This window comes from Castor canadensis, chromosome 1, assembly GCF_047511655.1.
Source record: "Castor canadensis chromosome 1, mCasCan1.hap1v2, whole genome shotgun sequence".
Taxonomy (NCBI): Eukaryota; Metazoa; Chordata; class Mammalia; order Rodentia; family Castoridae; genus Castor; species Castor canadensis.
The window spans coordinates 150,428,869-150,455,823 of NC_133386.1; the positions used below are offsets into that span (position 1 = coordinate 150,428,869).

Genomic DNA, 26,955 nt, shown 5'->3' on the forward strand with positions numbered 1-26,955 from the left:
TTCAATAAGTATTTGTTGTTTAGAAGTGTTTATGTGCTAGGCCCTTGGTAGGTAGAGACAGAATTAGAAATAAGATATTTGTTCTCATAATTTACAAACCTCTCCACCAATTGCAGTATATGAATGTGTGAAATAGTTTAAATAGTGTTTAAGGACAGCTGAATGCCCTGTGAGTTTGGAGAAAAGGGAGATTAATGAAACTTGGAGAAGAGGCTTAATGAAGAAAATGATCTTGGTAGATCATAAAGTAGGTATGGCTTAAAAAGGTAGAGAAGAAAGAGGGCATGGCAGATGCCCTAAAGTCAAAGTGACTATAGTAAGTGCCACCTAACTGATGTATCAAGATTTTTTTGAGTACTCTATATAGAGATTTGCCTAATTCTCACATTAACTGTGTGAATTATGTGCTGTTATGTGCTCCATTTTTCAAAGGGTGGTAGCTAAAGACACAGAAAGGTTAATTGACAGCCGTATGGGTAGAAGTAACACCCAGTGTATATCAGAATCCACTCCCATATTTTTCTGTATTGTAGCTGATGCCAATAAATACAGTGTGTTACAGGGGCCACCAGGAGTTCAATATAACCAGAATTTTGTCAGAGTACTAGAAGGTGAGGTTAATATATGGAGTGGATCCTATGCTCAAAGCTAGGAAGATTAAGTCCACTGATGTGCCTGCTTTGGCAAATACTGCATAGGAGTGGGGTATGCCAGGAGCTTATCAAACTATAATGGTGCCTTGAAAGTGGTCTGTGGATTTATAGCACTGTGAAGAAAATTAAGAGCATAGCCAAGGCTGTTCATTCAGCAAATATGTTTTGGACACTATGTGCAAAGCATCCTATTGGGCACAGAGGTTACAGTGATGATTAAGAGTCCCTCCTTTAGCGCTTCCTTAGGTAAGCTATTATATAAGCTCACTTCACAGAGTCATATATGCCATGAAGAAGATGAAGGATAGAAAAGTGGAGACAGTAACTGTCTGTCAGAAGGTTGAGTCAGGTCATAGCTCTAGGTAGGTGTCCAGGAGGGGAAATACCATGTGACTAGCCTTCACAGGGGCTGGCTTGATAAAGACCCTGGGAAGAACATTCAAGGCCTAAAAGCCTCAGGTGCAAAGGTTTCAAGGAGCCATAGAGATCAATTGTGATTGGAGTCCAATGAGTGAGGTTGGGGAAGGGGAAGTGAGACATAAATTCACAAGGTCTCATGCCTTAGAGATTGAAAAATACAGTGAAGTTTCTAGCAGGTGGCAAAGCAAAGCCTGAGAGCACTGATGATGTCTCTTAATGTAGACTTGAGGACCTCACTGGACTGCACAGAGTAGCACTAGCATTGAGAGATAGGGTTTTGTTTGTTTTCGTCCCTTGTATAGTGGCCAGCAGATAACACTTCCACTTTGAATTGCAGGCTGGTATATGAGGTGTTGAATACATTGTTTTAGGAAAGCTTACACACTGCAGGGTGCAAGATTGATTTGAAATAGGAAGGTCTATCTATCTAGGCACTTGGTGGACAGACAGACTCTTACCTGTTCCCTGGAGGAATCTACCATTAAACATAGGCACTCTGAGTGAGAGTCAGAATGAGGATGACAGCAGTAGTTGTTGTATTTCAGAGTAAAAACTGATACAACTTAATGACAAATTTTACTTAGTATTAAAGAAAAGGGAAGCACTGAATATGTTACCAAAGTTTCTAACTTTAGGTAACTAGTGTAATAGCAAGTACTAGCAAGACTTACAACCTTTTAAGGTATTGGTGACAGAAATAAGGGACAGGTGAGAATCCAGTTTTATATTATAGTAATTCCTCTCCACTAGTGACAATTGCTCTTTCAAGCAATCTGAGCTTTTCACTATTTCTTTAAAGCTAGTGAGAGAATTTTAGCTCGTGCAATGTCAATTCTAAATACCTTCCATTAAGGATAGCCAGAACAAAAGAGAGCTGGCACCTGAGTATAGAAAAGTAGAGGTTTAAAGCAGATGAGATTTCAATAAGGAGTAGAGGTGTTTGCACAAAGCCTTGAGAAGAAAAAGTGAAATACATTGCTTTCATATCTGTGAGATAAAAGGGCACTTCATTGTGTAAAACAGGGAGCAGTGACTTTAATGTAAGAAAAATATTGAGCACGTTAATGGAGTCCAGTGCTCAAAACTAAAAATGTTTAACAGAAATTAATGCTGAAGACTCCCTTTAAAAGTAAACTACATATAACATCATCTTAATAACTTTTGTGGGTACATTAACCAACTTCAGTTCTCCAGGCGTATTTTTGCCATGAGAATTCCTTCTCACTTGTAGCTAGGGCAGGACAACTTTTTATAAATTTGTGAGAGTAAAAATCCTACCTTGATTATTTGCTTACACAATATTCCTTTTTTATAATGTTTTATTATGGAATTTAAAAAATATTTGAAAATAGGGAAATAATATAAATCCCTTTGTGCCCATTACCCAGCTTTGAATATTATCAATTTATGATCAGTTTTTCTTAGCTGCAGCCCTCCACACTGATTGTTTAGAAAGCAGAGTCCTATCATGTCATCTGTAAATTCTATCACAGCTCAGTGTTAACATTTGCCAAATTACCTTCTAATTTTTTTAATAATTTCCTCAAATCAGAATCCAAGCAAGATTAGAAACACTTTTTTTTTTTTTTTTGGTGGTACTGGAGCTTGAACTCAGGGCCTTATATTGCTAGGTTTGCCAGACAGGTGCTCTACCACTTAAGCCACTCTGCGAGCTCCAAGCAAGATTATATATTGCAGCTAATTGATACTATTCTTAGTCTGTCTAATCTATTTTCCTCGTCTTTGTAATTTGTTCCCTGAAAGTTTATATATTGAAAACTGATGTTATTTGTCTTATAGTTTCTCCACAGTTTGGGTTTTTGTGGTTGGAATACCTTATTGTCATTTAATTTTTTTTTTTTAATTTTTGTGAGTAATTAGAACAAAAGTATTGATCAGGTTCCACAATTATTTTTCAGTGAGCTTTGCCTTTCATCTTGAGAACTGTCACCTTCTTGTACCTTTTCTTGTTAAAGTCTAAAGTGCTTCCGAATTTGTAAATCAGAGAAAGACTAATGTTTTATTAGTTACTGTTAGTTTCAGTTAATATTCAAACTCTATATCTCCCTGAATTAAAATCTTACATTTTTATTATTGTTTTGATATTATGACTCTAAAGAATAAAATTATTTAGTAATCTTCAACTATTTCATTTTAATAGATGGGAATTTGAAGAATCTGAAGAAGATCCAGTGACAAGTATCCCATACCAACTTCAAAGGCTTTTTGTTTTGTTGCAAACCAGCAAAAAGAGAGCAATTGAAACCACTGATGTTACAAGGAGCTTTGGATGGGATAGTAGTGAGGGTACTGATTGTTTTGTAATAAATATTTCTATTATCTATCTTTACCTTAAATAGTCTCAGTGGTTTTTTTGTTTTATTTTTCTTCTTTTTTATATCCCCTGGTGGTATTGGGGTTTGAACTCAGGGCCTTGAACTTGCCAGGCAGGCACTCTACCACTTCAGCTACCACCCACCCCTGCTCAGTGCTTTTTACTGGGATTTTAAGTTTCTCTTGTTGAGCTCTGAGGATAAACTTTTGCTCATAAGTTCATTTATATTTTTTTTATGACCTTAAACTAAAAAGTTTGTGGGTTTTGTTTTAGATTTTTTCTTTCTAGCTCATTTCTTAATGCTGTAATGAAAACTAACAAATTAGCACCAAAAACCTTATTTATTTATAAAATACTGAAATCCATTTATTATTTTTCTTCTGATTATCTTTTTTCATGACTAATGTATATTTTTGCATTATAAAATTTAACATTATTTAGACTAGAATTTTCCATGTTTCTGTTTGTTTTTAAACAGCAAATTAATGTTTCTTTGTACTGTTTATTGCTACTTTAATTAAATTTTAATCTTAAAATAGCTTGGCAACAGCATGATGTACAAGAACTATGCCGAGTCATGTTTGATGCTTTGGAACAGAAATGGAAGCAAACAGAGCAGGTAATTCCTACTTCTCAAGTTGGGGCAGCTGTTTTCTAATAAATCATTCATTATCTTAAAATGATTTTGTGCTGTTGGAATGTTTTAAAACTTGGACGTTAGTCCAGTGTGGTTAAAGTGCCGAATGGGGAAGTGAAATTATGAGTTTCTCATTAGGCCATTAACTGAGTTCAAAACATCTTCATTAAACCACCTTACACTTGTTTCCTCATCTTTAAAAACAAGGAAGTGGGCCTCTATAATCAAGGTCTTTTTTTAGCTCAAAAACTGTATAATTCATATGTGTATAAATATGATTTTAGAGGGGTAGTTTTTAAACAGTATTTTCAGATACACAGTATATTACATCTTATAATCTGTAGCACATTATAAAGTATATTCATCAAACATTGCCTTTGTTTTGACCTTTAGTAGCCTCATTAATCTGACCTTGTTCTTACCCAGTTGAAGTAAGAGTAGGAAGAACATTAGAAATATCATTAGGATGAGGCCTAAGGTGCAACTAGAAGGGGCTCAGTAAGGGGAAAGGTTTGTATTGGGTGTAGTAATGGAGTGTCACAAGAATAAAAGAAGAAGAGTAGATAAGATGACTTAGAGGGCCTGATTTTTTGTTAGAGCTATTATGGTGACTTGGACCAGAATTTTCCAAACAGTAGGTTGCATTGTACTCATAGGTTATGAAATTAGTTTAGGAGTCTATACTAACACTTTAAAAAATTGAGTAGAATAGAAAAGTACAAAAGAATGTCACATAAATAAGAGTATGTATTGGTTTTGGGAACCTTTGTCAATTATATGTGCAGATTGTCTTACAAAGTATCTTCTTATGATGGTTTGGTGTCTAATGTTTGAAAAGCACTGGTTTGAACTGCATCCTACACACAAGACATAATCACGTGACTGGGCCAGGTCGATGAAGAAGGCTTCATTTAAATAAATAGTATTAGAGAAGATAGCAATGATAGATCCAGTTTAAGACTTAAAGGTCCTATGCATTTTATGAGGTGGAAATTATGATAGTGATTTGTAGTGTCCTCTCCCTCTGGCCTATTTTACATGAAAATAGTTTTCATGATCTCTCATTTAGTGATTTAGTTGCTCTATATAACCCTATGGAATTTTATTTAGTAACTATATATAGATGGTGTTAGAGGCTGTTTCTTCAGAGGTATGAAGTTACCCTTCTTGTTTCCATGCCTGTCTGTAAGTGAGCATTTTCCATTAAGACCAGTTGGGGCATTCCCATTGAGTCCCCAAATTTTGGTACAAATGTCTTGAGGTAAGATACTCATATGGGGAGTCCCATTTATATGGAATAGGGATTTACCTGCCTACTTTGGCAGAAGAACCCTCATTGGCTAAGTTTTGGAAGTAAGAGATCCATTCTTTTAGGTGAGGATATTTTGAGAGACATGAATTTTCAGATGGCTTTTGAATTTCCACACATTAAGAAAATCAAAGTATAATATTTCTCCTTTAAATTGTTTTATGTATATTTTTGAAAGTTTAAAAGTTTTATTTGCATCTTGAGCTAGAAGATAGGATTTTATAAATGAGAATATGTTGTGAGAGTGGTTGATACGCACATATAAAGGTATAAAAGCACAACCAGTTATTTAGCTATACAATCATCATACCTAAGTGGTAGATTAGGATGTATTCTTATCCTAAGGAAAAATGAACATGAGGCTTAATAGTATACTGAATAAATTTATGACTGATTTCATCAAAACCCATTTTAATAGTTGGGTGCTTTAGTAATATGGAATATTGAAATAGTTATTTTTTGCACATCGATTTTTAGTGTTAACCTAATTTTATTAATTTTAGATGGTTTTTGTCAAGCCTGATTTTGCTCTATAAAATTTTACTTAAATCTGGGTAAATCTAAAATTTTAGTAATAAAATTCAATAAATCAATAAAAGTAAACATTGTGACCCATTCTAAAAACATGAATTATATTTACACATATCTTAAAAATTACTTTTAAGGAATACTCTAAGAGATGTAATAAATGTTTTTATTTTTAGGCTGATCTTATAAATGAACTATATCAAGGCAAGCTGAAGGACTATGTGAGATGTCTGGAGTGTGGTTATGAGGGCTGGAGAATCGACACCTACCTTGATATTCCATTGGTCATCCGACCTTATGGGTCCAGCCAAGCATTTGCTAGTGTGGTGTGTACCTTTCAGCTGACTGCTTGTGTATCCTTATACAGAATACATAATAGCACAGTGGTATAGTCTCTGGTGTGGTAAGTATCATCCTAGAAACACCTTCTTGGGTTGTTGGTCATTCCTGCATTTATCCTAGCAAGATCTAGAAGATTTTTGACCCTTTAGTGAGTCCTAATAGTGCATGTTTAAGAGGGAAAGTGAATGCAAATGTACTACCTGAGGGCTCAGCATTTTCTTCTTTCTATAAGAGATCAGATGATTTTACCTTTATCTTTTCTTGACTTTTTTTTTTTTACTTTTGGGGGGTTGTTTTGTTCTATGCACTTTTAAAATGGAAAAAATAACCTCTGGTTTTGTATGACAAAGCCCATATATATATATATATATTTTTTTTTTTTTTTTTTTTAAAGAAACATCTCTATTCTAAATATTTAACTTAAAAATATGTTGGTGCTGGGTGTGCTGGTGCATGCCTGTAATCCCAGCACTCAAAGGCTGAGGCAGGAGGATTGAGAGTTCAAGGCAAGCCTGGGCTACATGGTGAGACCCTGTTTCAAAAAAAAATTGTACAGGCACAGATAACTTGAAAGTCAATACTATAATCCCCTTAATTATTTGTATTCTGGATATCTAATTGGGAGATTAGCTAAAATTTTGACATTTTTCCACTTGGCATTCATTTCTTAATTGCTTTGTTTTCTTATTTTATTTGTATGTGTTGGACAAATGGAGAGTCATGGGAGGAATTGTTGGTTTTAAAATTGGTGTTCAGAAACATTTATTTGAGTCTGTTATATGTTTTATTTAGAGCTAAATAAAACATCTTTTTTAAAAAGTAGAATTTTATCAAGTTGTGTTTTGGGCAGTATTTATACTGTTAGCAAGCTGACTATGGCTCTTAGCTAAGATTACTGTTTTTAAAGCTATACTGGGATGGTTTAGTCCTCTGCCCTAGGGCCATCAATTCCTTTAGCTTTTTTTCTCCTACTTTTATATGGTTGTCAGGAAATAATCAGCTATTTGAAAACAAAATATTAAGTGTTTAGTGGTGCCCTTTGTAAATTGCCATTCTAGATACATTAAATTGTCCTTAATTTGAGTGGCTATTTTTTTTTCATTACCTTGTTTTACTTATTTATTTTAATGTTATTTTACTTTATTTTGGCAATTTGAGGTAGAAATGATATACTCAAAAATCATTGAAAAATTAACATTTGTCTCAATGGTTTATTTACTAGTGAATTTTTAAATACTGATGTTTCTCTAGCAAAATATACTAGGGAACTATTTGGTAGTGTACCTTATTTATTGAAAGTATTTTTTATGAAAGATTTTTCACTTATTTTTGACATGTTAATTAAATGTTAAAGAAGCTAGTTTTATTTGTGCTATGTTGGAATCTTATATTTGAGTGTTCAACAAATAGAATTGCGTAGCTAAATCGTGATGTCATTGTTGATTCACCTGCTGATTTGCCCTCACTTTCTTGAGTTATTATAGACACAACAATGGAGCGATTTGGAGGATACTTTTGGAGAAGTGAACAGTATAACATTTTTAAATGAAATTCTCCAAAGGCAGTATCCTGCATTGATTGATACATGGATGGTGGTGGTGGTGGTAGTTCCATGGGAGTTGGAAGTTACAGCTATGAAGCAGTATGTAAGCAGGTTTATAACACACATGCACTAATAGGGCTTGCAGAAGGGAACTTAAAACTTCCTAGACTTTGCCGGAATCTCTTGTGGGAAAATACAGCAGGTAAAACTACCCAAGATAGGGGTTCTATGGAGGATACTACCTTCAGAGAACTTTAGTTAGAGGTAAGTGACTTCTTATTTTCTGAATTTAAAACCTGTGACATATGCTTCTTAATCCATAAATATCATCATACAGTATCTGGAATTAATTTTATTTCACTGTTTGCCATTGTACATTTTGTTAATTCTATGTATTTAAAATTAATCTGGTATAAATATGGATTGTAAAAATCTAGTTAAAAACAGGCATTATAAAATTGCTTATTCACATTCTTAAAATTTGGCCTTAATTCTAATTGAACTCTTAAAATTTATTTTCATATCTTTATTAGTGGAGGATGGTATTTTTGTCTTACATACTAGTATATGCATTTACATGACTATAAGCACACACAACATTGACTGTATATTCTCTTTATTTTATGTTCTGTTCAGTGAGCCACAGTGTTATTAATATTTGTGTAGAGTCAGAACCTGTTGTTTAATTTCAGACAAATATAAGGTTCTGTTAAAAATCAAAAAAAAGTTTTTTTTTACTTAAATGTGAAATCTAAAATATTTGTGGTTGTATAGCTCTATGGTTCTCTATGATCAAATTAATTTGACAGTAATATTTAAGATTAAAATATCTATGAAGCCAGGCATCAGTGGCTTAAGCCTGTAATCCTAATTCCTGGGGAGACTGAGATCGGGAGGATTGCAGTTCAAGACCAGTCCAGGCAAATACTTTGTGAGACCCCCCCCCCCCCAATCTAGAAAATAACTAGAGCAAAATGAACTGAAGGTTTGGCTCAGGTGGTACAGCACATGCCCTGAGTTCAAACCCCATTTCCACCAAAAAAAAAAAAAAAGTATGAAATTAATAATTAATACCAATTTTTATGATTTTCAGCATGATCAATAGCAGATTATTTTTATGCTGAATACTAGGAAACTCCTACAATTTTTTTGAAAAAGGTCTCCATAATTTTATTTATTGAATTATTTTTAATTATTATAACTGGTTTTTAATTTCTCATCTTCAGTTTAGCTGGCCAAGTAGGTAATCAATATAATTCTTTTGTGTGACCATATTTCATAAATGATATAGCCTCATATGTTTGATATTATCCAGGGAAGCTCTTTCTATTTAACAGTAAAATTTTAGACAGTATCTGTTTATGAGTATCTTTTGTCATATCATGTATTTACTTAGTATGTACTCAGTGGCAGATACTGTTCTAGGCCATTTTCTTTATGACAATATGTGTGCAAAACTGTGAAACTGGGTTTAATAGTACAGTTTGGTGTAGTGTCTTTGAGGTGCTCACAAAAAAGTTTTGTTCCCAGAGCAAATACTGTTTAATGTTTGATTTAAAGGTTTGAATGGAAATTTGTTAAATTAGTATTAATGAAATCAAAAACATTTTAAATACTTACTTTACACAAATTTATATCATAAGTCCTATCATGGTTTAGTAGGTGATTTAAACATTTTTATGTTGCTGACTCAGCCATATTACTTACTTGGATGGAGTGTATGGTCCAAATATGTAAGCATCACATAAAGAAGAATGTCTTCCACAGACTCTACCCTCATTTTTCCAGGAATTTGTGTGGTTGAATATAGTGGGAAACAGTTTAAAAAGTGGGGACTTCTGCTTTCAGGAAGATGGAGTAGATATATACATTGCCCTATTCCTCCCCACTAAAACAACTGAAAACATTGAACATTATCTATAAAATAAATATAAGAAGACTGAAAGGTGGAGAGAAGGCATACAGACTAGGGACCTCAGCACCCAAGGAATAGCAAGGTGGTGAGTTCCCTGGGTTTTCTTTTGCCTAATATATCCCAAACATGGAGCTGAAGAAGCTGGCAATCTGGAAGCAGCAGTGGGCCTAGACTAAAAAAAAGCCTGTGCTCTCTAGCTGAAGATCTAGGACAAAGCAACCTAGCACATCAGAAAATTTTTAGATATTAATCCCTCTACTCTGGCCAAACACCACAGAATAAACTGGCCTCACCTCAACTCATGCCACTTACATGGGAAAGCTGGATTTTACTACTATATCATTGTGACAGGGCTCCTCCACCCTCTGCTTCCCCCCGCCCCACCCACCACCACCACCACCACCACCACTGGGGTGGTTTCAGAGAAAGCTGAGCAGGTTGTCAGGGGTTTCATTCCAGCAAGGCAGCAGCAAACCTTCCTAACACCACCCACCATTTTCTGAGTTCTTGGTCATTAGGAACCAGATAGGGAGGTTGGCCTTCCACCCATGCCTCTTAGTAAAAAGGTGCTTCTTCCCCTCTCCACTAAACTAATGTCATAGTAAGCATAATGGGGAATTAGGACTTTCACCACCTTCCAGGTGTAATGTGACCAGCTTCCTCCCACTTGTAGTGTTAGTGGAGACAGCAAGGGGAGCAGTAATGAGATACTCCTCTCCCTTATAGCCTAACATGGTATCAGCAGAGGGCGAATAAGAAGCCCCTCCTAAGTGGGTAACCCAGATTTCTAATCATTTGGCAGTAAAGAGACAGGGGCCCCTTTGCCATCTGGAGCAGGGTCAAAGGAAACAAGCTAAACCAGAAGATTTAAATAAGTTCCAAAATCTCATACCAGATACCCAAATATCCACAGTTCAGTTTTTTTTTTAAAAAGTTACTGTATAAATTAATCAGGAAAGTCTCATTTTGAATTTTAAAAACAAAATCAGTAGACTCAGTAAACAGTGAAATGATAGACATGTTAGAATTATCTGACAATTACTTTAAAGGAGCTATCATAGAAATACTTAAGTGAGCAATCGCAAACTCACTTGAAGCAAATAAGAAATCTTATGGAAGCAATAGCTGTTATAAAGCATTGAAATTTAAAATGTGCAATAAGCAAAATAAAAACTCAATGGGGAGGCTGGGGCAGGAGGATCACAAGTTCAAGGCCAGCCTGGGCTATATAACAAAATCTGTCTAAAGAAAAAGGAACCAACAACAAAATAAAACAAACTCTCAACATGTAAGCTCAACAATAGTATGAAGGAGACAGTAGATGAAAATCAATGAAATTGAGTATGACAATTAATATTGCCCAACCTAAACAGCAGAAAGAAGGTAGACTAGAAAAAGATAAAAAAAAGTTTGTCAGGCACCAGTGGCTCACGCCTGTAATCCTGACTACTCAGGAGGCAGAGATCAGGAGGATCACTGTTCAAAACCAGCCCAGGCAGATAGTTCCGTGAGACCCTATCTCAAAAACTCCTTCACAGAAAAGAGCTGGTGGAGGCCTTGAGTTCAAGCTCCAGTACGAAAAAAGAAAAAAGGTTTCTCTGGACTATAGCAGTGTATCACTTACAGCATTGGAGTGTTGGGAGAAGAGGTAAAAGAAGGCAGAACATAAAAACAGGTCAATGAAATAGTTGCAGAAAACTTCCTGAATTTGGCAAAAGGCATAACCCTGTCAACCTAAGTAGTTGTGTAAACCCCAAACAGGATAAGCCAAAAAGTACTCTACATTAAGTCCAACTATAGCCAAACTTCTGAAGAATAAAAACAATTATCTTAAAAGTAGCAAGAGAGAAAAGACACCTTTCTTATTGAAGAAAAGCATTCAGATTTCTCATAAAAAACGGTGGAGTTCAGAAGGAAGTGGTATAATTTTCCAAGTATCAAAAGAACTATCAACCAGAGTCTCTTATCTAGTGAAAATATTCTTTAGAAATGAAGAGGAAATCAAGGCAATCTCAGTTGAGGGGAACTAATAGAGTGTGTCACTAACAGACCTGTCCTTTAAAAATGACTAAAGATAGTTCTCTAAACAGATAAGAAATTGTAAGGGGAAAGCATCTTGGAATATTAGGAAAGAAGAACAAGGAAGCAAAAACTATGAATAAATACAATAAATTTTCCCTCCCCTTGCTGAGTTTTCTAAATTATGTTTGAACCAAAATCACAACACTGTCTCAATGTCCATAGAAAAAATATTTCAGTCAATTATTTTGTAAATGGGAGAAGGTATGAAAACATAGAAGGGAGAAGTAAGTTTTTTATACTTGAACTGATAAAACAATACCGAGACTGTTAATAAGTAGAGCAACTTCTGAAAAAAATAGTCAAAAACACTATAGATAAATCAAAAGAGTTTTTACAAAATGTTCAGGTAACCATGGGAATGTACAAGAAAGTAAACAGAAATGAAAATCAGAAAGAAAAAAAAACCTAAAAGCTAATATGGCAGAATTGGTTACTTATAAGTGGTCTAAATATATCAACCTTAAAGCATAGTGGGTTTAGAAAAATGTGGCCTAGTAATATGTTAAAAAAAAAAAACTTACTTCATGTGAATTGGTGTAGGCAGATTAAAAATAAAAGAATGAAAATACATATCATGCAGACATTAATCAGAAGAACTCAAAAATGGCTATATGAATATCAGATGAAGAAGACTGTAGAACCGAGTGTGGTGGTGCACAGTCCCCCCACTCAGGAAGCAGAGGCAGGAGAATCATGAGTTCAAGGTCAGACTAGCAAGACCCTGTCTCACAAAAACAAAAGCAAAAAAAAAAATGGACTTTAGAGAAAAAAATATATCAGAGATAGAGAAGGACATTGTATAAGATAAAAGAGTCAATTCATCAAGACGACAGCAATATTAAATGTGTATGCACCAAATAACAGAGCTGCAACATAGGTGAAGGGAAAGCTGTCAGAACTGAAAAGAGAAATAGAGAAATCTGTAATTATGTCCATGCTTGAACATCCTTCTCTTACCATTTGATAGGTAGAATAACTATACAGAAATAGCAAAGGTATATAACTCAACAGCACCATCATCCAATAGGCTCTAATTGACATTTACAAAATGCAGAGTACACATTCAAGTGCCCATGAAATATATACCAAGATAGACCATATTTCTGCCATGAAACTGGTTTCAACAAATTTAAAAGAAAATCATAGTGTGTGTGATTTCCAACCACACAGGATTCAGAGTAGACATTACTAACAGGAACATCACCAAACACTTGGAAAATCAATAATACACTTCTAATAATCCATGGATCAAAAAGAAAGTCAAGGGAAATGCAAGAAACATTTTGAATTGGATAAAAATGAAATTATAACATGCAAAATTTGTTTGAGACACAGCTAAAGCAATTTGGAAAACAAAATTTATTCATTTAAAAAGAAGAGTTTCAAATCAATCTAAGATTCCACATATCCTTGGGGGGAGGGTGCGGGGAGCAAAAAATGCAGATCAGTAGTTGGAATGATACAATAAAGAAAGGAGTAGAAATCAGTTAAATTTAAAATAGGAAAAGAGTTGAGATGATAAAACAAAGAATTGGTTCTTCGAAAAGAATAGTAAGACTTAGAACCTATAGCAAGACCGACAGAAAAAAACAGAGAACAAATATTTCCAGTATAAGGAATGAATAGCATATCACTACCATCTTGCAGCTGTTAAGAGTAACAAGGAAATACAGTGACCACCTCTGCACACATAAATTCATCAACTTAGATAAAAATGAAACAAATCCTTGAAAAGCACAAAGTACAACTCACCCAACTTAAATTAGATTATTTAAACAACTCTATAACTGTCAAGCTAATTAAATTCATATTAAAAACATCTTGAAAGTCTGGATTGTTTCACTGGATACTTTTACAATCATTTTAAGAACAGTGAACACTGGTTTTACATGAGAGAGAGAGAGACTATGAGATCCTTCCCAGCTTATTTAGTAAAGCAATTTTTTTTGTTGCTATTTTGGATGAGACTGGGGTTTGAAATCAGAGCTTCATACTTGCAAAGCAGGCACTTTTCTGCTTGAGCCACACCTCCAGTCCATTTTGCTTTGGTTGTTTTGGAGATGGGATCTTGCAAACTATTTGCCCAAGCTGGCCTTGAACCTTGGTCCTGCCTGTCTGAGCCTCTCAAGTAGCTAGAATTACAGAAGAGCCACTGGCATCTGGCTACTAATGCTGTTCTTATCCTGATTCTTTAAAAAAAAAAAATCCTTCATGCATATGAGATGAGAAAATCTTTACCAAAAATATTAGCAAGAACTAAGCAATATATACAAAGATTTATACACTGTGAGAAAGTGAGGTTAATTTCAGAGTTTGCAAACTGGTCAGTATTCAAAAATCAGTGAGTGTTATCTTCCATATAACAGGCAAAGGAAGAAAATTCACATGATCATATTGATTCAGAAAAAGCACTCAGCAAAATTCAGTATCAACTCATGATCATAACTCAAAATAAAACGGAATTAGATGATAATTTCCTTAACTTAATAAAAATTAGTGAACACTGGGGAAAGATTGAATGTTTTCCCTATAGTGGATGTCAAGGTTGTCTTGGCAAGGATGTCTGCTCTCACTGCTCTTTTTCCATATACTGGTAGTCCTAGCCAACACGATAAAGTCAAAAGAGGAAATATAAAGCATATCAATTAAAGGAATAAAATAGTCCCTATTTTTAGGTAATATGACTGTGTAGAAAATCCCATGGCATCTTTTAAGACAAAAAACCCTTGAACTAAATAAGTAATCTTGTAAGATAGGGCATAAGATAAACATATGAAAACCAATTTTATTTCAAGATACTAGCAATGAACATATGAAAAGTGAACTTAAAAATGTTTAGAATTCTGCAAGAAAAATGCTTATGTGTAAACTTAAAACATGTACGGAACCTATGTGTTAAAACAACCAAACTCTGGCCAAGTGCCAGTGGTTCGTGCCTGTATTCCAGGCTACTTGGGAGGCTGAGGTCCAGAGGATTGCAGTTCAAGGCCAAGCTGGGCAAATAGCTTGAGGAGACTCCATCTCCAAAATAACCAGAGCAAAATGAACTGGAGTTGGGCTCCAAACACATAGCCCTCAGTTCAAACCCCAGTTGTAAAAAAGAAAAGAAAGAACTCTGAAAAGAGTATCTAAGTAAATGGAGACACACTAATTGGTTGGAAGATTCAACTAAGTAAAGATGTCACAGGGTTACATTGAAAAAAAAAAAAAAAAAAAGATGTCAGTTCTCCCAAAAATTACATAGTATTTTTTTTTTCTTTGTTGTTTGTTCATTTTGTTTTTGTTTTGTTTTGTTTGGGACATTTCTAGCTATGTAGATCAGGTAAACCTTGAACTCATGATCCACCTGCCACTGCTTTCCAAGTACCAGGATTGCAGGGGTTCACCACCATGCCCAGCAAAATTGTATAGCTTTAATGCAGTTCTTAACAAGGGCTAGCAAATTTTTTTGAGTACATATATAAATAAACTCATTCTGTAACTTTGGCACTACTGGGGTTTTGAACTAAGTACCTTGTGCTTGGTAGGCATTCACTTTTACCACTTGAGCCACACCTCCCAACTCATTCTGTATTTTATTTGGAGACAAGTGAACTAGAGTAGCTACTTCTATGAAAAAAAAAAATTGGAGGGTTTGGTGTACCTTAATTAGAATGGAATACTACTGAGCAATAAAAAAGGCTTTTATGGCTGCAGTTACCAAGACTCTGTTGTATTTGCAGAGTTATAATTAAATAGATCAGTGGAAAAGAACAGAAAAAAAGAAATGGAGCCACACAAATACACCTAATTAATTTTTGACAGACACAATAGTAATTCAATATAGGAAGGATGCTACATTCAAGAAATGGTGCTGGAACCGTTGGACACCCATGTCCCAAAAAAATGAGCTTTGACTTGAACCTCACACCATATACAAAAATTAATTCACAGTGAATCACAGATTTAACTGTACAGTGTTTTACATTGTACATCATTCAGCATAATTCCCTACATATTACTCCCAAAAAATCTCCCAGATGTAATACTAAACAAAGCACTTAGGCTAGATACTAATCACAGTTCACAATTTGGACTTCATTAAAAGCCCATATGGAGATGAGAAGGTACAGCCTGCGAAAATGAATTTGCATTCTGTGTATCTGGCAAAGAAGTTGTATCTAGAATAAAGAACTCTCAAGAAACAATTGAAAAACTCAAACAGTCCCCTTAGATGAGGGTAAAAGGCATCAACATTTCATACAAGAGGATATGTGCATTCCAAATAAATACAGAAAAGACATTCATGTCAGGAGCTTTTAGGGAAATGCCAATTCAAACCAAAATGAAGATACTCCCCATCTACTAGCAACATGACAACATGAAAAGCTGGTGACAGTGCAGAGAAACTGGATCCCTCATTCTGCTGGAAATCTCAGATGGGGAAGTCTTACAAAACTAAACATGTATAACCATAAACCCAAGCAGATGGACTCTTGGTTGTTTATCCAAAAGAAGTGAAAACTTCACATAAAAACCTACATTTGAATGTTGGTTGTTGTCTTTACTTGTAATATTCAGAAACTGAAATGAGCCCAGATTTGCTTTAATAAAGTGAATGGTTTCAACCAACTACAGTATGTATAACCTATAAACAAGTGCTTGGAAACAAAAAAAATTATTGGTACACATAAGAACTTGAATTAATATGTAGGGAATTAATGCTGAATGAAAAAAGCTAATCCCAAAAGGATATATTTACATAACATTTTTATATGACTACATTTTAGAACCATGGCACAGATTAATCAATACCAGAGTTACTGGATTTGGTGGGGGCCAGGGAGCAGGAGGGGTAGTCAAAGTTGTGGCTGTGAAAGGAAAACAAAGTATCTTTGTATAGGGACTGTTTAATCTCTTTATTGTAGTGGTGGATAGCTGACTCAACACAGGTGATAAATTTGTATAGAACTTAACACACACATGAACAAATGAGTACACTAAAACCAGGCTGGCCAACCTCGCCCAGAGAGTAGGAGTTCAGATGACTTCATTCTCTGCTCACCAGCCCCACATGTCACCTGAACACTGTGGAGCTGGAAGTGGAAATAATGCTAGTCCTTCCCCTGAGCTCTGTCCAACCAGAGCAGGGCCCCACCACTGCACATGTCACAGGCCTCCAGCTCACACGATTTCCACAGGGAGGTGTGTCTGACCTGCGGAGGTTGTTGAGCACCATGAAAGTCTGAATAAGATAGGTTGATTATATCAATGTCAGTACCATGATTGTGGTTTTATACTATAGTTTGCAAAATGTTAACAATAGGAAACTGGATGGTGCATATAAAGGATCACTGTTATTCTGAAGATTGTGGATTTATCTCAATTATAGTTATCTCAATTATAATGAAAAAGGTAGATGGCTTAGGTAATAACATGTAGTGTTCTTTTCCTAATTAGAAAAACAAAAAAGTATATATCCTGGGAAAGGTAGGTGAAAATACCTGTAAAGGAAATACCATGTTGTTGTATATCAACAGCACAGAATTACTCAGTACATCAAAATTATTTAGGAAACAGTTCTCAGAGGTTGGTTCCAACTTAATTTTTTGTTCAGTCTGAAAATAAAGTCATGTTTTAGTACTCATTTCTTCTTTCTAAATAAAATGCTGAATGACAGAGAAAGAATTAACCTACAAAGAATATATAAGGAGTAAAAATATAAGAGGACTTATATATTACCATATCTGGATATATCTTTTGGTTGTGTTGTGCCTAAATTATCTGCATTACCTGAAAAATATGGTAATCAGTATTTTTTTATTTGGAGAACTGTAATAATCTTCTGTGTTCTGTACTGAATTCTGAAAAATACAGTCTAAAATATTCATAAAATTACATTTGATAGCATATAAAGGAGACAGTATGTTCTAGAAAACAAAACTTGTCACTGGAATAATAAAATCATTGTCAACTCAAAGCTAACTTAGAAGCATGAATTGTGAATAAGTTAGCATACTAAAGAGGATAGCTTATGGTGAGCAGTTCTATTTTTGTTTGTGTGTGTTAATATTTATTTTGTTCCTTTTTTATGGGTCATGTCCTACTTTTTTAATATCTGAAATATAATGAGGTCTACGGCCATACCACCCTGAACGCGCCCGATCTCGTCTGAAATATAATGAGGCATGATTTTTAGTTACCAATTAAGTGCAGATTAATATGTATATAACCACATTAGCTCATCATTTACATAATTTATTGAATAGATGAATGAATGGAAACTGATTTTTCAACTGGCTAATTTTATTTATAGTTGTTTTGGTGATGTGCCACTAAAAACCCAGAAGCAGAATGTGTTAATATGGCTTTAACTAGTTTCTGGGTCTGAAGGATAATGGCAACTGCCTGAATCTGAGTATCTCCATACATCCTCTCAAAAGCTGTAAACTAAAAGAAACATAAATAAAGTCATTGTAGGAACCAGAGAATATCAGAAACCTCAAATTATCAGCAAAGGCCAAAATATGCCTTTTGTTACAGTAAAGCTTCCACTACTGCTGCAGTTATTAATGTGTGGAAAATATGAAGTGGGACATTTAAGAGACTATGAAATAACAGATGGGCTTGAAGGGCTAAAATAAGACAGGGACACAGTCACTCTCAAAAACAAGAAAGAACAGTAACTGCCCAGGTAGTAAGTGTAGTCTAGCACTTGATAATGTATAGCTCCAACTTTACCAGAAAGGGGCTTTATAGTGAGCAGCCTTTGGAGTAAATAAAGAAAGGGGTGGTGCCTCAGTCATAGCAATGAAGAGAAAGCAAGAAGGGAGAATTAAAGGACAAATTGATGTAGAAGATGCTCTGAAACTCAACAGTACTATACACAAAATGACTTGGGGTTTGGGGAGAGGGATCAAACTTTATTATCAGTGTTAGAAGAAAATGGGAAATCTGTATTAGAGCATTGCGAGCTTAAGACCACCTTCCCCTAGAAAAAAGGAGAATACTGTAACATAGTCTAGGCTAAATTAAATATTCAGTCTCAGTCTGCTTTCTTTTGCTAATAACATTACTATAGACTGGGTAAGTTGCAAAGAAAAGAGGATTATTTTGATTCACAGTTCTGATTCAGGGTTGAGGGACTGCATCTGATGATGACCTTGCTGGCAGTCCCAAGGCAGTCCTGGGTACCACATGGTGCAGGAAGCATCTATATCTGGTCTTGTTTCTTATACAGCCATCACTATTCAGTCATGGGGGCTCCACCTGCTGACCCTATCTAATCCTAATCACCTCCTAAAGGTCCAGTCTGTAAAAACTATAAGCAATTAAGTTTCCATCCTCACGATACCTTCCAATGGGGATTAAACTTCAACATGAGTTTTGGAGGGAAAAAAAAAAAAAACATAGTCAAACCACAGCAATTCTCAAACCAACAAAACAAAATCTAGTATCAAAAAATTTGAGAGAAATAGGTCAAAAACAGGAAGAAATGTAATGAGAGTTCCTCAAGCTCAGAAAATAAACTGAAGAATAAACTACCTTAGAAATGAATAACTGGACTGGAGGTGTGACTCAAGCAGTAGAGTGCCTGCTTTACAAGTGCAGAAGCCCTAAGTTCAAACCCCAGTCCCCTAAGTGGGGGGAAAAAAAAAGCAAGAATAAATTACAAGATGCTCAAAGACTAGAAAACATGAAAATCTGAGAGACATCGAATGAAAATGAGATGAAGTGGGAAAAAAAAAGGATTTCAGGGAAAAATGATTAAAAGAGATCTGCAAAGGAGATGAGAGTGTGTGTAGAACAAATGTTCTTCAAAAAATATCAATGTCATGAAGGAAAGAAAAGCTTTGAACCTGTCACAGATTACAGAAATCTCAAGAGATAGCTAGTCAAATGAAATCTGTGGCTCTGGATTAGATTCTGTACTAGATGGGGAGAAATGCTGCAAACAAAGTGTATTATCATAGCAATTGACAGAATTAGAATATGAACTGATAAAAATACATTATCAATATTAAAATTCCCTGAGTTTGATAACTGTACTTTTTATATAAAAAAGGAAAAGTCATACTGAAGTATTACAAGTATTATGATGTTTGAACTTAGTCTCAAATGGTTCAGAAAAGAATACATTGTTATTCAAGGGTGCAGAGGAATAAGCAAAGAAGCAAAATGTTTTTTTCACATTTCTGTAAGTTTAAAATTACTTTTAAGAGATATTCCTAGCTATGAACTATAAGTCAGAGACCAACCCACACCTTTAGTAACATAGAGTTTAAGTTACTGAATTTTGTCCTTTTCTTCCCCCCCCCCACCTTTTTTTAACATACTGTTTTACCAGTTCAAATTGCTTCTATTTGGAAAACTTGACAAATTTGGCATAGGTGTGATATCTTTTAGAGCCTTTTCTTAAAGGATTTTTTGTTTAAGGCCTTATGTTTTTACGGAATTTGCCCTTTTCCTATTTTAAAAGTAGGTTTTAGAGAGAAAAACAAATGTTTTCTAAGCTTACTCTATCCTGTGCTCTCCAGTAAAATGCTTAGTCATGCAGGAATAAAAATCCCTTCTATTCCCCATTCCCCTTCTTGGTTCTTCCTTGTGATATGAGAACAAAATAGGAAATGGGATGAATTTAAAAGCCTTTGAATATCTTTTCATATTTATATCTTGTTCCAGAGTGAGCTTTGTCAAACAATATAGTGATAGTAGCTTTGTGAACTACTATTTTGAAACTAAGTCCATTTTGCCAGATAAAGCTCCTTTATTTATTTTTTGAAGAACTATTTGTCCTATATCAACTGATAGAACAAAGATACTTTGTCTTAATGATTCCATTTTTTTTTCTTTTTATGTGTAATAAATATCACCAGTAGTTCTGCTTGAACTGTGTGCACAGAGGAGAGATCTATCAGGTGAAATTTCACATTGTGCATCCAGTCCTAAATTGTGTAAAGCCAGCTATTAAAAGCTAAGTTTTTATCCACTGATTCTCCAACATTATTTATACTGAATTTCTTTGCTCTGTTTTAAGGCTATACAGAGAAGAGAAAATCACATGATTCATATTAGGTGAACAGTCCAAGAGCTCTCATTATACCTTTTCCAATAGAGCAATATTTTACATGCAGTGAGAAGGTTGTACAGTGGTTTTAATCTTAATAACTAGTCAGTGGTGGATTACTGACTGACCTGACTGTAGTGACTGAGGATCATTATGTGATTGTTGAGGCATATGATTAGTGTGATTTCTTCAGAGGATGGTGCTATTTACTATACAATTTTAAAATGCCTTCTACAAGAAGATTGAAGTGACACATGTAACTGCCTTTCTCTAAGACGTTTGCAATTACTTTTTAATGTAAAGACCAAGATTTTTTTCTAGATTATTTAGCCAGACACCACAATGTTCAGTCAATAAAAATTAGGTAGAAATGACTATGATGTGCAATGCTAAGGGAGGAAATTTCATGCAGAATAAAAGTAACTTTTTAAATTTAATTTTTATAGTGATAACATTTTGCTGAAGATCCTAATTTTCCAACCATTTTGCTCATTAGCTAGTTGGGTAATTGCAGTGTTTTATATTTAGAGCTTTCTCATTGACATAGTATTTTATGTAATTATAAAACAGTTATTCTTTTTCTAACTAGGAAGAAGCACTGCATGCGTTTATTCAGCCAGAGATCCTGGATGGCCCAAATCAGTATTTTTGTGAACGTTGTAAGAAGAAGTGTGATGCTCGAAAGGTAAATGACATATAAAATAATACTTAAGTATCTGAGATAACATTCAATATTCACAAAAGTCCACTCCATCCCTCTTGTTTCTTTTTAGGGTCTTCGGTTTTTGCATTTCCCTTATCTGCTAACCTTGCAGTTGAAAAGGTTTGATTTTGATTATACAACCATGCATAGGATTAAATTGAATGATCGAATGACATTTCCCGAGGAGCTAGATATGAGTACATTTATTGATGTTGAAGATGAGGTAAATATTTATTACATTTTCTTGCTGTAAAATATTTTTCATTATCCACTTTAGTCAGAGATGTTTTTAAAAGAGCTATTTGGAGTAAGTTATGACTGATGCCATTTAGACTGTCACCTTGATGGAAGCTTTTCTTTTTCTTCCCTGTTTTCTAATGCCAAGTTCTGTAAAAATGACTTAGCTTTTGGCTAGCTTTTAAAAGTTTTTCTTAACCACCAAAAATTACATCTCAAATACTCTTTTTGGTCAGAGTAACTTACTGTCTTTTCAAAGACAGTAAGGATCTCACCTCTGTAATTCTTTCTTGAATTTGAGTAATGTTGCATAATTTTTTAGTTAGAGTAACGTTGCATAATTTTTTAGTTATTGAACCTAACTACCTATGAGCTGTACTTGTGTTTCTGATACACACTAAACATGAAGCAAAAATATATGAATGAATTAACAAACGAAGTAGCAGATTGTCTTAATGTCTTTTTCAAGGACTAAGGTATCTGGGTTATTTCCACTTAAGGTTTGCTAGCTCTTAAATTGGCTAGGGTAGAAAGATTAGAAAATATTTTGTTTACTTTCCTTTTTAAATTAGTTTCTTTATTTGAAACTTTGTTTAAATGGTTTGGACCTGGAACTTTGTCAGACACACAAAATTCTCATCAATTTTGTTCTCCCAGGATTCTCTGGTTCTCTAGCCTTACTCAATACAAGATTTATAATACCACACTCTTTTCTTTTGGAATTTCTCTTTATTTCTTTGCATAAAATATTTAAAATCACTAAAGACAGTTGTTAAAGAGTGATAAATCTTTACTATTCTCAAATATTAAATATTTAAAATTATAATAAAACATTTTTTATCAGAATTGATTGCATTATAAAAATGCCTTCTCCCAGGAACTCAAAAATAATTCTAAACATTCATCAAGTTTTATTTAGCACTGATAACCATCAAGAAACAATGTATTAAGAAGTGTATGTGTTTCAGGCCTAGCTAAGTGTCATTTCAAGTCCATGTCTTGCTTCTTGACTCTGGATAGTTCATGTAATATTTCTGACCCTCATTTTCCTTGTCTCTAAAGTAAGAATAGTAATTGTTGCTTTATGACTATTGTAAGAAGATCCCTTAGATAAAGTAGATGTTTACTGGATGGTAACTCTGGCCAGATAACATTCTCAAAGGTGTCACTTAAAGTAATGTCTGAGGTACTTGTGCTTGAATTAGGGAGTTTGCCAAAAGTATGACAAAACTTTCAAAGGAGATAAAAATCTTTTAGTTTTCTACTCCAAAATAGGTATTAGATCAGTCTTATGTATATGCCTAATGTGGTTGTTATAAAGGGAAATTTTTTCCAAGGTAAGGAAACCTACATATAAAGTTTGGCAGGTTCTTTTGTGGAAGCTCTAGGTCTTCTTCTTAAGAGAAGATACATTTTGGCTTAAGTTGGAGGAATTTCAGAAATGATCCTTTGGACTTAAGTTCCAGTTGATTTTTACCTTCAGTTTTTCTTGAACAAACTTTGTTGAGGAGTGAAAGATTCAGGAGATGACATAAAGTTCTTGACAAAAAAATGTGTGTGCTTGCTATATATATTTCTCTTGCTTAATTCAAGAATTTACATGCAATATCGTATACATATTCAGAACCTGCATCTTAGAGAATTCTCAACATGTCTAATAAGAACAAACATTTTTAGGTTTGTCTTTAAAATATTAAAGGAAAAGAAGGGAAAGGTTGGGGATTTCTAAGAAGTAGTATTCTTAAAATTAAATTTGTGTGAATGTGATTTTAAACCCATAAATCATGGAAACATATTTTTGCTTCCTATACAGTAAAGTATAAAACTCTTAAAGATAGATACAGTGTCTTACTTTTCTTTCCAATTATAAGATCTAACACAGTGATAAACTGAATTGGACTTTCTATTCAAGAAAAGAGCTGATAGCCAGTTGGAATTTGAGAACAAAAGAAGCTGATATGGGAGTTTAGGTTCTCTGCTTTTATAGATTTTGCTGAAAGAAATGATAGCTTTATATTGTTACTTTGCACTGTCAAACATAAATGGGGTCTGATAGAATTTGAAATCACTAATATGTTGTATTAGAATATTAAGGACATAATATATTTTTAAGTATTTTTTTATTTAGTTTTACCTAAGGTCTGATTTTAAGAGAAAATAAATTTAAAGTGAAATAAATGTTTTTGTTAATAAGAATATGTCAAATTATGCAAAAATGTTAGAGGATATAGGTAAAAAGTTTGGATGAATTTATTTTCCTTTGTTTTGCTTATAATTTTAAGATTATTATGTTTTATTAAGAAATCTCCTCAGACTGAAAGTTGCACTGATAGTGGAGCAGAAAATGAAGGTAGTTGTCACAGTGATCAGATGAGCAATGATTTCTCCAATGATGATGGGGTGGATGAAGGAATCTGCCTCGAGAACAGTAGTGGAACAGAAAAGATTTCTAAACCTGGACTTGAAAAGGTAACTTTTATAGTTTAAGATTTTTATTTTCGGTGCTAGGAATTGAAACTGGGTACTTCTAATGCTAAGCAAGTGCTATACCAGTGAGCTCTTCCTCCAGCCCCTTGTGGGTTTTTTTAATTAAAAGAGAGAATAAGCTTATTTTCCGAGCTTCTATATAATTCTATAGCTGTTAAACTGAGAAAGTTCTCTTTAAAGAAGGTTTCAGTGTTGAAAATGAAGACTTCATAAAGATACTGTTTTTTGTGCACAGAAGCATATGTACACATGAATGTTAATTATAATTAAACTTTGGGAAAAACTATTTACAGACCGGGAGCATTAATTTCTAGGAAACTGAGCTGTAACTGTGTTACTGGCTGAATGACGCTGCAGAAAGGGTGCCTAGCAGTCAGGAAACCAAGATTTTAATACAACCTCAGCCTTTAACATTGTACCAAGTCTCCCAAATCTTGTATCTCCTGGATCTTCATACAGAAAAATGAAATTGTCAGACTTGATTTGTTGAATTTAAATGTGCTAAGTGGAAACACTTCTGAAAGAAACAGTTACAGAGTTTATCTTTTTGAAATGGTGAAAGCTGTGCCATGAGTTTTCCTGTCCTCTCCCATAAGTCTTTAGGCACTTTTGGAAAATGATGGATTCTAATTTGGAAACCACAGAACTGGATAGTCTCTGGGGTAGGATTTTCTTTGTTTCTGTGTCAATGATTTTAAGGTTTTATCAAATCATTTCTTTCACGTTCACGTATTCTGCTTTGTTAAGGTGAGGATTATAGGTAAAATATCTTCAGTTTGATGTGAATAATGAATCACTATCTTGAAGACTAGTCATACAAGGTCATATTAAAGATGGAGATTTGGGGGGCAGTATTAAGAGTAGAGATTCACAGGCGTAAACCTGTTTTATGGGGTTTTTGGAGGCGAGGTTGTGGGTTTGGGACAGTACTAGAGCTTAAACTCAGGGCTTCACGCTTGCTAGGCAAGTAGCTGTACTACTTACTTAAGCCTCACCTCCAGCCCTATAAATCTGTTTTTAGATCAAGGCCACTATTCTCCCCACTTGCAACACTACTCTTGACCTTTTAGAGTTACATACTTCATTCAGGGCAAGTAGGTGAGTGGGAATTCTGTGTAATGAATAATGTAGTAGATACATTATAACTTAATATAAAGAACATGGCATTCTAGCAAGGTTGGCAAACTGTGGCCCAAGAGAAAATCCAGCCCTTGTCTGTTTTTCTATATAGGTGATCATGTCTGCAAATAAAGACAGTTTAATCCTACCATTCTCAGTATGTGCCTTTTTCTTTTCTTGTCTTAACAAATGAGGTAAAACTTCCAATATAGTGTTGGAGTGGTACAAGATAACATCCTTGCCTTTTTCCTATCTTAGGAAGGAAGCTGGCTGTCTCTTAGAATTAAGTACAACGTTGGCTCTAGATTTTATGGATGTTCTTTGTTGTATTTAGGAGGAGGCTCACCTCTGTTCCTAATTTCCTTATAGAGTTTGGTCTTTTTACTACATTGTTGGATTTAGTTTTTTAGTATTTTATTAGGTTTTTGCATCAGTATTTATCAAAATATTTTGGTCACTAGTTTTCTTTTAGTATCTTTGATTTTGGTATCAAAATAATTAGCTTTATAGAATGAATTTGGAAGTATTCCTTCCTCTTCAATGGTTCAGAAGAGTGAGGAAGAGTCGTGTTAACTCTTCTTTAAATATTTACTGGAGTTTTCCAGTGACGCCATCTGGTCCTGAACTTTTCTGTGTTGGGAAGTTTTTGATTACTTACTCAGTCTCCTTATTAATTGCAGATCTGTTCAGATGTTTTAATTTCCTCATTAATTAGTCTGTGTAAGCTTTTTGTTTGTAGACATATACTTCCTTCACATTATCCAATTTGTTGGTGTATACTTGTTCACCGTAATCTCATCATTCTTTATTGGGAGGAGGTTTGAACTCAGGCCCTCATGTTTGCTACCACATGAGCTGTACCCCCAGAGATTTTTGCTTTAGTTTATTTTTTCAACTGGGTCTCATTTTTTGCCTAGACTGGCTTTTGAAGAATTATTTCACTGGATATAGAATTATATGTGGTCTGTCATTTTTCTTTCAACACTTTAAAAGATTTCACTATATTCTTTCTGGTTTATGTGGTTTATAATGAATAGTGTGCTATAATTCTTACTTTGGTTTCTCTAGGTAAGTTGCTATTTCCCTTCTGGCTCCCTTGGAGATTTTGTCTGTGCTTTTGTGCAGTTTGAATGTGACACACCTAATTGTGGAAGTTTTTTGTTTGTTTGTTTTGGGGTTTAGGGGTGCTTAGAGGAGTTAGTGTTGTTATTTAACCTGTTTGGTGTTCTCTGGGCTCCCAGGTCTATTGCTTGGTGCTATATATTTTGATAAATAAAGTTATTGTTTTGTGTTGCTAGTTTAGGGCAATTACAGAGTTGAATAGTTGTGACAGGCACCATATGGCCCATAAAGCCTAAAATTTTCATTGTTTGACCCCTGCATAAGTTTAGTTACAGTTTTGCCATTAACAAGCTTCATTTCTTTGGGCAAATTACTTAATCCATATGCCTATCAGTTGTTACATTTTGGAATAATTTAGACTAGCTCCCTTCTGTCATTCTGCCCACATCTAGAAAGTTGCAGTTCTGTTGACTAGGACTGTATTTGAAGACTTAATCCATTTTTATTTAAAGGTAATATGTTTTTTAGGCAAAGAAT

At 34.4% G+C, this 26,955-nt stretch overlaps 1 protein-coding gene across 3 annotated transcripts in view; it reads left to right on the forward strand.

The window, feature by feature from the left end:
• Usp47 (ubiquitin specific peptidase 47) overlaps positions 1–26,955 on the forward strand; it is a 105,917-nt gene that overhangs the window by 49,522 nt on the left and 29,440 nt on the right. For all 3 annotated transcript variants that reach the window (XM_074041474.1, XM_074041462.1, XM_020166360.2), the window contains 6 exons: positions 3,235–3,380; positions 3,948–4,027; positions 6,059–6,208; positions 21,400–21,495; positions 21,584–21,736; positions 24,052–24,219. In XM_074041474.1, coding sequence (XP_073897575.1) covers positions 3,235–3,380; positions 3,948–4,027; positions 6,059–6,208; positions 21,400–21,495; positions 21,584–21,736; positions 24,052–24,219 — 793 coding nt within the window. The remainder of the gene's footprint in view (positions 1–3,234; positions 3,381–3,947; positions 4,028–6,058; positions 6,209–21,399; positions 21,496–21,583; positions 21,737–24,051; positions 24,220–26,955) is intronic.